General features: G+C 44.8%; 1 protein-coding gene across 8 annotated transcripts in view; it reads left to right on the top strand.

Annotated features, from left to right (window-relative positions):
* Positions 1-17,361, top strand: part of HECTD4 (HECT domain E3 ubiquitin protein ligase 4) — a 4,298,785-nt gene that overhangs the window by 1,204,154 nt on the left and 3,077,270 nt on the right. For all 8 annotated transcript variants that reach the window (XM_069619495.1, XM_069619492.1, XM_069619493.1 and 5 more), the window contains exons 26-27: positions 11,323-11,515; positions 11,680-11,784. In XM_069619495.1, the coding sequence (XP_069475596.1) occupies positions 11,323-11,515; positions 11,680-11,784 (298 nt within the window). The remainder of the gene's footprint in view (positions 1-11,322; positions 11,516-11,679; positions 11,785-17,361) is intronic.

The following is a 17,361-nucleotide window of genomic DNA, read 5'->3' on the forward strand; positions in this document are numbered from 1 at the left end:
TACACATTGTATACAAGTAGATATGAGGATGATTTGGATACAGACATTTGCTTTGGAATTCCTGACAGAGACTAGCATTAGTTTCGTTTAGGTAGGGAAATCCCACCTTAGTAAAGGGCAAGTTAGGCCTTTTTCTAACCCTCTTTAAGAGTTAATAAAAGTTTATAGCCCAAACTTTATTCAGTTCTCTGTCTACTTCATGATGCCTTCACAGTTGTACCACCAAATACTATACACAAATATAAGTTTGAAATGGGTGGTCGCCTAGAGATCACCTACACTTTACTTTTAAGACGCAAGTGATTCAATTGTGAAACATGACTAATTGAGTAGTAAAGCAAGTAAAAACAGGTAAGTAATGCAAATAGTTAAAATTTGGAGAAACCAATGTAAAAGTGATGGGAATATTATTTTGCTTTATAAAACAAGGCCCCAAAAAATAATCCTTCTTTGCTAAGGTATTCGAGCCGTGTTCTCTTAAAAGTCCCCAGCTCCCAAGAACATATCTTTTGTAAGGAGTCCAGTCTATAAAGTGAAGAAACAGGCGGCAGCAAAACCAGTAGTATATTGTTCCAGTGATGAAAGAACATAGTTAAGTTCAAAAGATATGGATCCTCCCATAATTCCAACACTCAATCCCGACACCCTAGCGGAAGCATATAGCTGGGGGGGCCCTGGGCCACTGATCACGACCAGGCAAAGAAACTGTAGGTTCAGGCCTTTGCACCCGTGAAACCCTATGGCATGAGGGATGGGGGTTGGAAACGGGCACATAGGCTCGCCTTGCTTACTTCAATTGCACTAGAAACTATCCCTAGAGTTCAAAGATACATTGGGCCCACTTCTAACTTTGGTTCCGTTGCACGGGGTTCAGGGGCCGTGAATATACCGGTCGTTTTCAACATCGGGTTAGGGTGTGGCTAGGAGGTGGTTCTGAACTGTAACAAGATGGTCCCCGATGATGACCCTGGCACCCCGAGATGTCTATGGGTCCCATGATGACAGACTCCCAGAATCAATCTTCTTTCTCCGCACACAAGTGGGTAAGGGTTTGCCACTGGGAACTTAACAAAAGTATCAAAGTTCTCAGGGTATCTTTGAATCATTTTCTGTCCTTCATAGCAGAATTGGTAGGGTTGCGTATTCCATCGGACTCCTGCAGAACTTTGAGGGCTCCACATTAATCTCATTGGGGCTAAATCAGGAGGCATCTCTGGCCTTTCAAAGGCTTATCCCACAAAACTTTATTGGCAGAGCAGCTACATGGGTTTCTGCTTGCTCGTACTGCACTCACTAGTCCTTTGACCTCTGCTCCACCACTGATGCTAGGTTTGGCCAGACAGTCTTACAGAATCTCTTTGAGTAAATCCAACCTTCCAATAATACGTGTGCTGTGAAACTCTCCCCAAAGTATGGAATTGATGGGATCTGACGTTGACTTAATACAAAAGGTACTTGCCATAGATCCCATTGTACATCTAGTCCATAGTCCCCTTCCCTCCATATGCCGTCCCGCAATTCATTTTGGTTCCAGTTATGTCCTGACCTAGACAGTTGCATCATACTAGAAAAGATATGGTCGGTCGGCTGGGCATGTAGAAGCAGAGTTCAACTCCATGCATGTTCATCAGCTCAGTGTTTACATGTTGGTGTTTTGCTGATCAAAAGGCTCCAGTCTCCATGTTTAACTACTTTTAACATCTATTCATAGGTACAAATGTGCTCAAAATACGCTATTTGGAACCATTCTTTCAAATCTTCCCTCGACGGGAATAACCCAGGCCCTGCTTAGAGAGACTGGGTGTGCTCTGTTAGGGAGAATTCACTGTTTAGGCTGAATTTCCTAACCTAGTGAGTCCCCTAGCAGCTTTGCTGGATTTTTGGGGTTTATTTTTTTTCTCCTGCCAAGAGTGAGACTCTTTTACCCTCACTCTTGGGCATGATTTGAGTGTGTTTCTTTGAATCTAGATGTGTTTAATGGGCTATGGGGTCTTTTACTCCATAGGGCTTCATGTGTTTTTGTGATGTGTGTTACACAGCACCCTCAGTGCAGTGACACAGGGCTGTCATAGTGACCCCCCAGTATAGACTCCATACCCTGGGACTGACTACTGTCTCCCAGGGCATGTAAAGTCACCATTGACTTTACTAGTCTTAAATTCTGAACAGAACCAGTACAAACCATCATATTGTGGACGTGCTGGCTGGGGCAATTCAATTGCCCCAGGGTCTGTTAGTCGAGGGGGCACGTCTCCGTCCCCCCTGATCGAGTTTTGGCTGGTGGCAGTGGATACTACTTTTTATATTCAACAGCAAATATTTTCCTATGGGATTTCCCATTGTTTTAGGCTACTATCTTTATTTAATTATTTACGGTAGCCTCGAACATACCGCCGGTTTATTTAATTAATATTAATTCTCCGGTTGGTATTCTTTGCCAAAACTTGATTCTAAAATGGCGTTTGTGTTCTCTTCTGTGACTCCAACCCAAGTCGAGCCCTTTGTTCCACTTTTTGGCGGGCTTCTCCACAGAAGCCCTCCAAAGTGGTGCCACTATGTCTGGGGTACTTAGGAGAGGTGGAGGGGAATTTAGGCCCCCTGGACTGAGTTGCCTAGGCAACTCAAGTCGCACTCCGTCCTGATTGGCCCATGTGGTGAGCCGGCTGGCTCACCACTTAGCATGTTTGAGTGACAGCTAGGCTGAGTGAATGGGGGTTTGCTGCATAAAAGCAGGGCTTTGGGGACTGGAACTTCAGAAGTCGCCACAGGACCTAAGAATCCAACGAGGGAGAAGCTGAGCCGACCTGCCACGACACCACTACCGGTGGAGCCCTGCTGGACCGTCTCACCACTTTTTCCCAACGACAGAGGAGATCTCCCGCCGGAGAATCTTCTTCATTTAACTGGTGGGGATAACCAGTTTCACCGTCTTTTCGCTTTCCCGACGTACCTCGTGGCAGCCTTGCCCGTGCCAAGCACCCCGGCAACCGGGATACCACGTTTTACCACGACCGCGAGAAAAAGGTACCACCTTTAACCGGAAAACTCAGCGCCTGGTTTCTGCCCTGGTAGTGCAACGACCTTCATCTTTCCTCCAATTCGAGATCTTCTCTTCCCCTGGACGACGACGCAACTTGCACCCACTACCAGAAACAACTGCCACCGCTGGAGGATCCTTCCCACTTAGGATACCGTGTCCCGCCTGGCTTCCCTTGCTACCGACTGTAGGGGGTAGATTTAGCCCCCGGATTTCGAATCTGGGTTAGCCTGGGACACCTTGGCTAAACGTTTCTAAGCCTCTCTAAACGCTTTTCTGAACCCTCTGCAAGACTTTCTAAGCCTAGTGTAACTGTGTGATCTTGGGCGCATTTGTGCTCTGCTCTGAGTGGGCCCAGCCTTTGGACTTTGGCTCACCAGTGACTTTTTTCTCTCTGCCTTGCTAACAGTGTTCTGGAATCGTAGAGTGGGGTACCTTTTAATATTCTGTCTTTTTCCCCCCCTTTTTCACAAACTTATTAGAGTGCAATCTAGTTAAGCGCTCACCTCTGTATGAAAATAAGTGGTGTTTTACTGTGATTTTCTAATAAGTGAAAAAGGGGTGTATATATCATAATAGTAACTGTGTTTAGAATATTTTACAATAAGAGTGCTGGAGTGTTTCAACTGTGTGTTTTTAAATAAATAATGATATACTTTGATACCAAATCTCTGGTCAATGTTTGCTTGTATTATTGTATCTGAGTGCCTATTGAGTATACTTTGCATACTGCCTAACTCTTCTTGAGGGAAGTCTGACTGCTCAGCCACAACTACCAGGTAAATCTGGGTGGTACAGACTGCTACCAAGTGGGTTTACTGCCAACACCTGTAGTCTTAAATCTTTTGCAGTGGTCCCTAAGGGAACTGCACAGGTTTCTGCCTAACATGCTCATACGGTGTAACGGCGGCCACTTTGAGAAACATTTTCAAGGCCACAGTTTGGTCCCAGTCCATCCCGTAACCACCCCCAAAAGTTTCTCATGGATGATTAAGGGACAAGCCTTTCTTGGAGACCTTTCTTCACCTGTTGTAGAGAGCTTTGGAGCAAACTCTACTCCCAACAGTTCTGATGTAATACCACTCCTTCAGATGTCCAGAGATGATTTAGCAAGACAGTGGTCTCACTCCATTAAATAGGCAACTTTCTACAATGGATTGGTACCTCCTAGCCTTCTCTCAGGGGTCTGATCATGGCTGTTTCAGAATCTTCTGCCTGGTGCTGTCATACCCAGAGTGCTCTGTATACAGGAAGGGGGTACTGGGAAGAATCGAAGATGGTTGTATCAAAGACTTTCTTCTGTTGATCCCCAACCTGATGTGAGTTCCTTTGGCCTTGCAGAGCCTGCCCTTTGAAGTACTGGTCCTCTCCTTGTCCCCTGAGGGCAGTTCCATTCTTCCTGGAAGGTGACGCACCTTTCCCAGAGAAGACATTGTTTGGGCAGAGCCCATATTACCTGTTTTGGGTGAACCTCAGTCCCAGAGGGTAAAATACAGGCGGTCCTGCCCAAGAAACCATGCTGATAAGAAAATTACACTTTCTGGGATGGATTTTCATAATTGGCCCCCTGGGCCTATTCTGAGAGGCCACCCAATTCTGATGAACAGGAAAATACACTGTCTAGTGTGACAAATTGTGGGATTCAGTCACTTCTCCCCAAAGGGGAGCCTTTCCTTGTGAGACTAGGGAGGTTAACCCACTACGCATTAATCCCCCTAGGGGTGACTGCATGCGTGACCTCACAAGGAGAGACTCCCCTCTTAGGCACAAGGACTCGCGTTCAGCAGAGGAACTCCCTAGAACGCTCTCTTCTAGAACAGTAACATCAGAACTCCATGAAATCAAACTGCTACTTGCTATTGTAATATAAGACCCAAACTGAGGATCAATGTATTAAGAAGAAGAATGAACAGCAAGCAATATTGATTACTTAATGTCTCAAAACCAACACTACTCTGATGAACAATAATGAACAAACAGTGAAGAGTGATCGACTAAAAGAGAGAATGGACTATAATCCTCCACTGGGGAGGACCCATCAGCCAATCATAAAAAGAGATGACGGACTACTGTCCAGGAGTAGTAAAACTCTGGAGTTTCAAACCAGCCGAGTTAGAAGTGCTGAGAGAGACCGGGAGATCCTCCATCGGGAGGAAACACAAGGTGCTTTTGGCAAGAAGCACTGAGGAAGCTGAAAGCCAGAAAGAGTTGAACGAAAAACCCAGGAGAAAGAGTGAGTCGAGCGCGGTGGAGCACAGATGCCGCAACGAAGAAACAAAAGGAGACGGAGCGAGAACTGAAGCTGTCCCGACTACGAAGGAAAATCCATATCCTGCGAACAGGCCCAGTGATGGCGACCTGTAGAAAACAAGGTAACGGGAAAGACGGGAGACCCGGGAAGGAAAACTGGGATAAAGAGTTGTTCAAATGGATTTCTGAACTCTGACCTGGTGGCCAGAGGTTCAGAAGGCCAGCCAAGTTTATTGGAACAGGGTAACCTTCTGGACAAGCCAGACCAATCAAGGTAGCATTGGCGGTGGCCAAGACTAGGTCTCAAGAGGGGTGAGCGTAACTGAAGGACCTCAGTGAGCACACACAGTAAAGGACACTTCTAAATCACTCCCAGTCAGGTGTATATATATCAAAAATACAAATACATTTATTCTAGGCCTTTGAGTTTCAACACAGTAGTTATTAACAGTAATACTTTTAAACCAACACAATCCTACTAAAATACATATATAAAAGACCAAGTGGCCTAAAGGGTTAATGCACGAAATGGGTCCACAACCTGAAAAGGAAACAAAGCAGGCAGTGCAGATTCTTAAAGCAATTCTGCAGTAATCACAATACTAACTGAAATGCAGTCCAGTCCCTAAGAAGAGGGGAGCATATTGCTCAAATGTACTTGAGATGCTGGTGCACGCGGTAGTGCAGATGGGTGAAAACGGGGTCTCTTGTAAGGTCTGTAGCAGCTCAGGAAGGTGGGTGAGGTGATGCAGAATAAGTTCGTACTACTTGTGAAGGTTTTCCCCAAGAGGGCAGAACAGGTTCCACGAGTTGGAAATAATTTGATAGCTCAGGCTATCGGTGGAAAGGAGAGGGGCCCTCAGGGGCCACTCATGGGCCACTCATGCGTACAATTGGATGGATGCGCTAGGGGCCAACAGTAAGGGTTGCAAGTACTCACTGATCCCTGCTGCACTCCGGACCAAACTTGGGCAGTCGAGTCCACTTTGGCTGCAGGTTCAAATGCAGCAATTGTGCGGCTCTGCGACGTTCAGCGGCGAAGTTACAGCAATGATTCCCAAATGGGATATTGCCGATTTCTCCGCTACTCTGGCAGGCTTCTTTCTCCTAGTCCTCATACGCCCAGGCGCTCCCTGTAGCTCCGGAATCCACGTCTGATCGGTTCCGCAAGGAGAACAACAATGAACACACCTCTTCAAACCTGCTTGCTCCTTATATAGGCAGGTTGCATTTGGCCAATGAAGTTCTACTTCCTGCCTTAGTCCATAAGAACCCACCCAGGCCCCACCCCCTTTTTCCTGTGGAGCCATCTGATCGGTTCTGCAAGGAGAACAATAGTGAACACACCTCTTCAAACCTGCTTGCTCCTTATATAGGCAGGTTGCAATTGGCCAATCAAGTTCTACTTCCTGCCTTAGTCCATAAGAACCCACCCAGGCCCCATCCCCTTTTTCCTGTGGAGCCGTCGTCCTGCATCTTCCTGCCTCTGTACCCCGGGATGCCCTTCTGCTGCCCAGGTAAGTTTCGGGTGCAAAGTGTTTCTGAAAAATGTGGGGAACACTGGTATGATTATGTGGCCCTTGTTGGTGGTAGTTCCATACGAGTGCGGTATCACCGTGCATCGGTTCACTTTCCTCCTGCCTGCGGCTGAAGCACAACACGTGGGTGGCGTCATCGCGTGGTGAGTTGGTTTCCCTCTTCCCGTGTCCAGGTTGTCTCCAACACCCGGTGTTCGGCTGTGGAGTCGGGGCTTCGCAGCTGTTCGGGGTTACATCCCCCCTCCTTTCTGCTGTCGGCTCTGCGGTTGCCAGGCGAGCCTCCCCTTGTCGGACGTGGCTGTCCGCCCTCTCTGTTGCTGAAGCCGGGGAGTTCGTCTCCGCATGGCTGCATTATTAGCCGCGTGACTGCTGGTTGTTAAAGTGGCGGCTGTTCAGGTTTCTTTATTACGTCCCGCTGCTTCCCATTCATGAGTGTTCCTTCTTCACTGGGCACTGAGGATATCTGAATTCCAACAGGCTGTCTCCCCTACCCCTTTATGAAGGGTTAGGGCAATTCCTCGTTTTTGGGTACGGCGGAGCTTGTCTTCTGATTTGACTGGCCCCACCACTCGCCACTCATGGGGGTCGGGGTTGGTTCTCCCTCCTTGTTTTCCTCGGCCACTGAGGTCTCCTTTTCATCGTCCCTGGGGTTTTGGCAGTCTACACTGTCTGTGCCGTTACATACAAACTCTTTATCAATAAAAGATTCACAGTTAAGTAAACTACCACACATACACTATTAACAAATGTACATTCTCCTTAGTGTTCTGCCCACAGAACAGGAATATATTACTTTTAACAAAGATTGGAATTCTAGAGCACTGTAATATGGTTAACAAGGCAAGAAAGACAAAGGTAAATGAAAAAGCTAGTTGAGAACAGGAGAGTAATTAAAGGAGCTAAAAGCACAATGTGTGGCCTTCCAAAAATTAGGCCCTTTGCTTTGAAAGTCCTTCACTTGCTTGAAGAGATGGGGGCCTGGTGCTCTAAAAGTTACGAGCCCACTTTGAACCTTTTGCAGGAACGGAGTAGTCTTTTTTTTTTTTTAAGCAGGCTGAATAAATGGTGGAAGAGCAAACGGGCATAAGGCAAGTATCTCAAGAAGAAAAGAACAAAGGAAGTAACGTTCTTAGAAGGTCCTCTCCAAAACGATAACAAATAACTCCTCAATCAGAGCAGCAATGGGATAAGGTAGGGTTAGGATGTTCTGACCTTTGGACCCTATGTAGGAGGGGAGTAGAAAAAGTTATAACTCACTCCATGTACTATGAATTTGTCAGGGATCACTTTAGTTGTTCCTGAATCCGCTCCACACAATGTGTGACTTGGTTCCGTCGGGGGAGGCTAAGGGGTTGATGGTGCAGAGGTCACTCTCCGCTTCAGGTATTAGGCCTGGGTAGTCAGCGGTTCTATGCTATGGTTAAACAGTTCCTGGCACTGGACACCTGGATGACCTTGGCATGATGAAGAAAGGACCACCAGGTTGACTGCCTTGGAGAACTCGGAGGATATGATGCATGTGGGAGAAAGTGATGACCACTTTGATCAAACAGTAGAGGGCAACCTAAAGAAGCTGGATCTACAAGGCCCCTCTTCATGCTGGAGAGCTCAACTGCAAGGGGATGTCGTGCCTCTTATTTTACTAGTTGAGGGTATGTGGAGGCCCAAGTCAAAACGCAGGATGGCGATGGATGCAGCGAGGTAGCCCAGGTGGGAGCTGGCCCATCCAAAGGCTTCCATTGGCAAGATCCTCTAGCAGGGGTTGAGACTGGTTGTTCCCACAGGTCATGGGGTTGAAGCATCGATAAAGGCCTCCTGGAGATCAACAAAGGAAGAGGGCTTCACTGAGACCATTAAAAAACAGTGCTGGTTGACTGCAACAACAAGTTCAGAATCTTCAAAGAGTTGTTGGCTCCAAACGACTAGCTCAACAATGGCTGCAGGATCTTCCTTTTAGCCTAGGTTCATGCTGGAGTCGTCTGTGAGCCCACCGATAGTAAGGATCTGCACTATTTGAACTGGCAGGTGCTGTCAGCCTCTGGCCCCCACATCTGCCAGCAAGAGACATACTGTGACCAGGATGTGGACTTGGACCACACAGTTTCAGCCCACACATGCTGCCACAAACCAACACAGCAGCTTTGCCCTGGAAAAGGCTTGCCATATATGGGAAATCCTGCTCTGAGAGGGAAGAAAGAAAGGAGGCCAAAATACAAGATGGCCAAAGGAGAAGGTGAAATCTTTTGGACCAGACATTTCAAAGTGCAAAAGTGCATGCGATAATGTAAAAAAAATAGTAGAAAAATATCCGCTGCCACCAACCTGTCCTTGTCACATCTTGCAAGTAACTGTAAAAACAAAAGATAAAGGGATGAAAATTATCACTACCACACTTCATTGTAAGTTGATGTGTGCAGTGGAAAACGAAGTATTGCATTTAGGGCACAGGGTCCCCTTGCACTGATAGTCATAGGGACTGATCATTGCACCCAAAACACATGAGCAAAGCAAGGTGAGTAAAGTAAAAAGGCTTTACTTGATTTCAAAAGTCAACAGGGGGTTTCATAGATCTCTATGGAGGGAAAGCAGCAAAAAGAAAATCTTTCCTAAAGGACACCACAATGTTTATGCATTATAATTCTGGACCCCAAGGGACCATTCTGTCATATTGGACGTGGCTTCTATTCATTCATTAATCTTTTGTAAATTTCTAATTACCGGAGACCAATCTCTGAGCACGGGACCAGGATTCCAACCTGTTGCTCTGCATTGTTGCCCCTAAGCTATCATCCCCTCTATTTAGATTTGTACTATGCCACCAGGTTTAGGGAGCACACAACTTTGCTTTAAGTTTAGATCAGGACGAGCCATGTTTCAAGGCAGATCGTGAGAGTTGGAACTTTGGGATCCAGCAGGCGGTTTACAGGAAATGTACTAGTCACTTGGTACTGCCTTGTTGCCAGGTACCTGCTTAGAGTTGTCATTAGACGGGCACAGCAGTGTTACATGCTTGTACTATGCCTTTCAGCATGGACAATTATGAAAGGGGGTGGGTTTGAGTAACAGACTTCACTTTCAGAGACAGATCTTCCTGCATCATTGTATTAATAAAAAAGAAATCAAAGCCCAGGCTCTTCCACCCTCGCATTCTGACACCCCTGTAATTCTGATCAGCAAACTACCTAAATATATTCAGGCTCAGCCAATTAACTCATTTCCTGATGAATTAATATGAATGTCCTGAAATGCACTCCTAGTAGGCTTGAATCTATTTTTCCCCAAATGATGGAGGCAACATTTGATTTTCATTTTGCATCCGTTTGATTCTGATCCTCTACCTGTCATTAAGACTCCAACCAGCCCATTAAACATTTCCACTAAACTTGTATATAAAGTCTATAAATCGTGTTTCAAAAACATGGTATGATTTAAGAATGCAGGGATTCAATGGGACCTGTCAGCACTCTATCTGTTCCCTGTTGTACGCAAGTATTTATTAAAGCCATTTCATCTTCAACTGCTTTTGGCTGGTAAGCAGAAAACGGCATGAACATCTCCACATTGGTGTTCTCTTTTTACAGTGACCATATTACTACCAGGGACCCCTGGAAGATAGATTTGAAACAATTTTTCTGCTGCTGATTGGTTGCAGTAACGAGCTTGACCATTATTTGAGTCTCTGTGCTAACCCCCACTGAAACATAGCGATCTAAGGTAACATGATGATGCAACAATTTATAAGAAGTGTGCGTGCAAAATGTGTCTTGACACAAATTTAGGGTGTTCTAAATCTGGTTCCATATGTTTTGGGGAGTATTCAGTCAGTCTCATGTTGGAGCAAACATATGTTGGATGACAAACATTTACTGGAGAGAATGTGTCCCATACATTAGTAAAACCTTCATTAATGGGTCCTCATCATGCTATTTATGCACTTTTACTTCTGTTCTTGAATTATGTCATCAACAAACTGGTGCAGATCGCTCAACTCTGACCATATGAACAATATGGGTGCACATTCCTTGTATTCCTTTGCTTTCCTCCTCTGTATCCCATCTCAATAAAAAGTATATACGTTCTTGCAGCTATACCCTAGCATTACTACTGGTGGTAATGAACATTGAGGACCTGTCAGACCTTTGCTAGTAGTGAGTATATGACCTTAAAGACTATTTGTGCAGTGATGTGTCCACAGAAATATCAGTAATGGTCAAATCAAGTAATGTTCACTAGATTCTTATTGTTCTGACAATATAAATGTTCTCATTGTTGACATCTTTAATGACTAATTTCTAGTAGTTCCTATTCCTCTGATTTTTTTCATAATCTTGCTTCCAAGAGCAGATGATGTACTTGCAGGAAAAGTGATTGGAATTACATTTTGATTTAACATTTTTGCTGTTTGGTAATTGCATATTGTGTTTTGACAACGTGAAAAAGTATTGCTAGGGAAATTCCAGTTCTTACTGGCCTATTTACTTTCTTTCTGGCTAATAGGGAGGTCATCCAACCAGAAGTGATGGAAGAAATGGTTGTATCATGTGTCATTAAACATTTAAACCTGGTTGATGCACTGCAGTCTCTGATAAATTTTCAGTATCGAGAAGAACATATTGAGGAGTATGACTTACTCTGTAAAATTATGGGAGAAACCTTCAAAAAGCTAAACGCCATGGAAAGGCAATTGCAGGTATGTATGTATGTATGCATCAGGATCAGTCATTGTTTTTCTCCAATAGTAAATTTACTCTTTCATATCACAAGATATTTGCTTGGTTCATGGAAAAGTCAAGTTCTTTTTATGTCAAACTTTGCCAAACTAGTTTATCCATCTACCTTTTATATATTTATTAGAGTGTTGCAGAATTGGAACAGAAATGGCACAACGAAGTGGAGGACGCATTGAAAGGAAAGCTGGAAAACAACGCCACCTTCTTCTATGATTATCATTTCAATGAGGTGGGTGCTAGACAGTCTGTTTTTAAGTGGGTAACATCTAGTTCTGTAGAATTTGCACCCAGCCCAAATCGGGCATACTAGCCTGCGGACATGTCAGCCAAACTATCTATTTTCTATGGCCTCAAATCCCTTTTGCAACATGTAACACACCAAGGTTACACAGGAGGTCTATTTATGACATTGAAATAATCAAACCAATAAAAAATATAATAACATAGATGTTTACAATTCTCTAGGACACCCTGATGTCAGTGACTAATACAATGCTGAAAAATCAACACATTATTCAACACTTGTCTAAGCTTCACTTAACTTGGAAGCACACACTTGACCACACGTACGTTTGGTTTATCCTGACGGCACATTCACCATGCACTGAAAAATGAATCAGGCTTCAGGACAAAGCTTTTCATTTTATAGAAAACAAATTTAATCTTAACATACCTGCCGATCTAAATCTCTATACTTTGTATTTGTTAAAAATAAATACCTCCTTTTTCCTAAATGGATATTTCTTTGTTTAAAATAACACGTGTAAAAGACATTTGTCCTTTGCAAGCCAATTTAATTTGTATATTTTCTAGATTCCTGCATCCTAGTCCCTTTTCAATGGACAATTTAAAGTGGGGAAAATGGGTGGCAGCTAAAATCCCTTTCCCTTTCTCCTTGAGGGGGTCAGAGCCAATTATAGGACTCTGTTTGGTCACATAACCAGGGAATGACTCAATTCCATTATTCTCCTAAGCATGTGCAAAGTGAGATATTATGTGGCTCCCAGTCTGTACTTTGCCATTGCAAAGAAAAGGAGTCTGGGATCTCCCAATATGCATGCCATTTGTCAAATCCAAGGTTTCTAGAAGCACTTGCAATTTGGAAATATTTACTATTACCCCGGGAAATAGTCATTTGGTATCCCCCCTCCCCCTGAATCCCCACCCCAGTTCTTTAACAAATAAGAGGAGCTGGGATTTAATCCATTCTCCTTTAACGTATACCTCCCCTCAGAATTCCCTCATTCAATTCTCCCCTCCGGCCACAGAGGTAGGCATCAGTCAGGATGATGCGTCGGCTTCCGTCCACTTCCTGTTTTCTTTTTTTCAGTATTGGGCATGTCTGCTCCCTTTTCCACTGAGGAAGGTCTCGGGTTGAAATCTACATTAGACTCTCTCACAGTGGTCTGCCAGCAATCGAAAAGAAATCTCATGGAAAACATGCTATTCTATTTTTTTTTTCTGTTGTCAATTCTTTCAACATCCTTCTTCCAGTTAGTCTGTCCGCTAAATCTATGGGTTTGGACTTTTATAGATTAGGATCCAGTCCCTTTAGAGGCGTGTATCATTTCTGTACTTTTGTGTGATTGGACAGTGTTCCAAAAGTGATCATGCTTAACCATCTCCTTTGTACTCATTGGGCACATTAATGAAAAGTGTAGTCCAATGGGATTAACATTCTAAACCCAGTTTCCCTCCTTTTTTATGTGATGTCATCTTGGAAATTGTACATTACACAACTGTTACTTTTCTAAAACATGTTGCACATATGATTAAGTTACGAATAAGTTCACCAGACTGCTCTGTCTGGTGACTCAAATGATGCTAGTCTCATCTTGGCCCGACATGTGATGTGCATGTAATTGATATTTATTCTCTGGTCTCATACTTTCATACATTCTATTTCCATCTCAGAATATTGGTCTAGCGCAAACACTAGGATATGTGAATCATTGATCGGCAATGTTTCTGTGCAGCAATATCTACATTCGGATGATTTGCATAATTAAAAGAATACCACAAAAATATTGTTATACATTCAGCTGATAGTTTTTCACTCTGAACAGCTTCCCTGCGTCCCTGAAACTTGAGGAGAACCATCTCCGGTTCTGGAAGCACCTCAAGACCTTCCTCTTTGCTTCTCCTTTCTCTCCTTCTCTCCCCTGCTGAACTCTTGACTGAAACTGCACAGGTCACCTGGCTTCCCTCTGATCTCGGGTCCAGGTCCCCTCCCCTGCCAGTTACACACCTGCACTGCCTCCGGGCAACACCTCCACTTAGGGGCTGTTCTGTATGGCTACAGTCCCTTACCAGCTCTTGACACTTGTCTGCACTTGCCACAAGCTGGCTTTACTCTTTACCTATTCTTATTTATTTTACTGTTGATCCTATGTATTCCACTGCCCCGTCCCCCCGCACTTTTCCCTTTCCCCCCTCCCCTGCACTTGCGCGATCTCAAATGACCTAGTAAGATCGTTGTCTTTGTCTTACCTCTGTTCCCCCTCCCTTGCCTTGTCGCGCCTTGAAACACTTGTGTATAGATGCGTTATAAATGGCATATCATATCATTAACCTCGGCAACTGGTCTCAGCACAGGTGTAGTGTCTATATTAGTCCGACACTGGTCCATGTCCTACCCACTTTCATTTACTGCCACGCATCAAAGCCCTCTCTCTATAATTCCTCCGACACTGGCCACTGTTGTGCTTGCACCCGGCCTCACATGCTAGGCAATACATTATCCCCACTCCTTGTGGTCCAGCCCGACCGTGGAGGGCAGCAGTAATTCTCTCCATTGTAAGGATATTCATTGCCGCGTTGCTCCATTCCTTCTTGCTAGGCAGGGTTGTACTTTTCCACTTCACGGTCAAGCAAACCCTTGCAGCTAGGAGCAGGGAAGAGGACATCTTTGGAAGCCTGATGTAAACCCCATCTACTCCCTCCATGTCAAACAGGACCAGCAATGGTGACTTAGCCTGGGAAATCCCATCAATCTCCTTAATCCAGCCTAGGACTTCATCCCTGTGGATTTGCACCCTGGGGCATTCCCACCACATATGCCAGTAATCGGACCTAGTCCTGCATCCCCGCCAACAAATGGGTCTGGTAGTCTGAAACATTTTGGAGAGTCTGACTGTATCGTAATGCCGCCTATAAAGAAGTTTGATGGCGTGTAGTTTGTATTGACTAGCGGTTGAGTTCTTTCAAACTGCCCTGCACAATCTGTTCCACAGTGATGGCTCTAGGTCCACCTCCATGTTTTCCTCCTTAGTTCTGAGCTTCTCCGTGGACCGATTCCCAGACACCACTAGGGCCCTGTACATTGCTGAGATTAGTCCCTTCATTTCAGTGCATTTGTCTAGCATTTTTTCGAAGGGGTTGAGGTCCCTCTGTATCTGTTCCCTCCATTGTGTTTCCGTTAAGACCCCCTTCATTTGGAGGTACTGGAAGACTGGGAATTTACCAATGCCCAGGGACTTCTCCAAGTCGAATATATTGATGAAGTTACCCTCCTTCCAGAGCTGGCCAATCTGTTCCGGTCCATCCTCCTTCCATTTCTGGAAGCGTTCGGGGTCAGGAATGGCATCCCTGACCCCTGGCACCCATAGATGACCTAGTGGGGAGGGCCACGTTGTAACCCCTTTCATGTCTGAGCCCGGACTCCAAATATCCCAAATAGTTCCCACGATCGGGTGCTTGCGAATTCTGCGAGGGAGTCTGCTTCTCGGTACCCATAGCCATTCCCTGACTGTGGCCGGACGAAACAGAAAGTTATCCATATCGACCCACCGAAGATCCTCCTTTGGCCCTGAGATGTGGTGTAAAAGCTCTGAGCTGGGCCTCATAGTATAGTTTAATATCAGGGAGGCTCACTCCCACTTTGTCTGTGGGCAGGATCAGGACTTACTGGCTATCCTGGGTCACTTCCCCTGCCAGAGGAATCTGGATCGCAAATATCTTATGTCCCTGAAGAGTTTGTTTGTTTATTCATTTGTTAAGCGCACCAGACTCGTAAGTAAATGGGCGCAGCGATAAGGAAATGCAAGGCTTACATAGTTGCATATACACAGGTTACAAATTTACATAAAGCAAAATAAACTATTTTTACATGACTACAGGATATATACAATATGCACAATAGGACTGAAGCAAAGCTACATGCATTTGAGATATAAAGCTTATATAGTTACATATACACAGGTTGCAATATTTACATATAGCAAAAATATATCAAAATATACTCTTTTTACTTAACTACAGGATAATGTCCTCAGAGGAGAAAGAGATGAGAGAGTAAGGATTCGTAGCAGTAGATAGGGTTGGTCGGCTCTAAGCTCCTGAGGCAGTGAATTCCAACTTTTGGTTGCCTTAACAATGAAGCCGTTGCCCCCGATGGTAGTAAGTTTGTATTTGGGAATATTCTGGCAGATAGTGTTCCCACTTCTAGTGGGTCTGAGAGAAGTTCTTCTCTGAAGTTTGTCTATAAGGTAACTAGGGGCCGCATTGTTCAAGGCTTTATGTGTCAAAGAGTGTTTTTAGTAATATTTTATTGGATGTAGAGAGCCATTTGTGTTGATGTCCCAAGGCAGAGATGTGGGTTTTCTTGTTTATGCCAAGGGCTGCTCTTAAGGCGTTATTCTGTAACGTTTGGAGCTTTTGAATAGTGGATTTGTTGGCCCCAATGTAGAGGGCATTGCAATAGTCGATTCTAGAGAGTATAAGAGCTCTGGCCAGGATCAGACAACTGTTATCGTAGAGGAACAGTTTACCAGCTCTAAGTAGTTTGCATGTGTAAGCCGTGGCCGAGGTAAGGGATTTGACCTGCTTGTCAAAGGATAGTGTGGAATCCAAGTAGAATCCCAAGGTTTTTACTTCCTTGGAAACTTTAATGGTATTGCCGTCAATATTGAAAGATGAATATTCTTGGCCTAGTTTTTTAATATTGGCCTGCGAACCCAAAATTATTAGTTCGGTCTTAGGAGAATCTGAGTATCATCTGCATAGTTAGTGTAGGTGATACCCAGTTGGTCCAGATCGTCGAACAGTGGCTTAGTGAAGATGTTGTAGAGGGTGGGCGCGACGCAAGACCCTTGGGGAACACCGCATAGGATGGGTGTAGGATCGGCCGATGCTGAGGGGGAAAAGACTCTCATGGTCCTCTCACTCAGGAAGGACTCAATCCATTTGATGGCGTCCGTGGAGAAGTGAGCTGCAGAGTCAAGGTGCCGACATAAGACCTTGTGGTTCACCAGGTCGAATGCGGCCGAGAGGTCAAGTAGGAGCAGGAGTACTGTCCTTCCTTTGTTTCTTAACTTGTCTATTTGGGACTTTAGGTCGATTAGGGCGGTCTCAGTTCCGTGCAGTGTACGGAAGCCAGATTGTCTGTTGCCCAGGAGTTTGTGCAATTCTAAATACTTCTGAATTTGAGTGTAGGCGGCCTTATCCAACATTTTTAGTAGAAATGGGACCGTGGTAATAGGCCGGTAATTGGTGGGAATAAGGGGATCAGGTGTCTGTTTCTTGAGGAGTGGTAGCACCCAGGAATGTTTGAGGTTGGCAGCTATAGTACCTGTGGCAAATGAGGCGTTTATCAGTTTGGTTATGAATGGGGAGAGTTCTCTAGCAGCATCTTTTATTAGCTGTGCTGGGCAGATATCGCCTTTACAGTTTGAGGGCTTCAGAGATAGGATAATTTTTTCTACCTCTAGGATGGACATTTTGGAGAAGTGGAAGGTGGTATTGTGTGCCAGTGGTGACTCATTGGGCAGGAGAGTGTTAGGCGAATGCTGTAAGTTTAAAGCCTTCT

The sequence above is a fragment of the Ambystoma mexicanum genome, chromosome 10 (genome assembly GCF_040938575.1).
Source record: "Ambystoma mexicanum isolate Mex_15411 chromosome 10, UKY_AmexF1_1, whole genome shotgun sequence".
Taxonomy (NCBI): Eukaryota; Metazoa; Chordata; class Amphibia; order Caudata; family Ambystomatidae; genus Ambystoma; species Ambystoma mexicanum.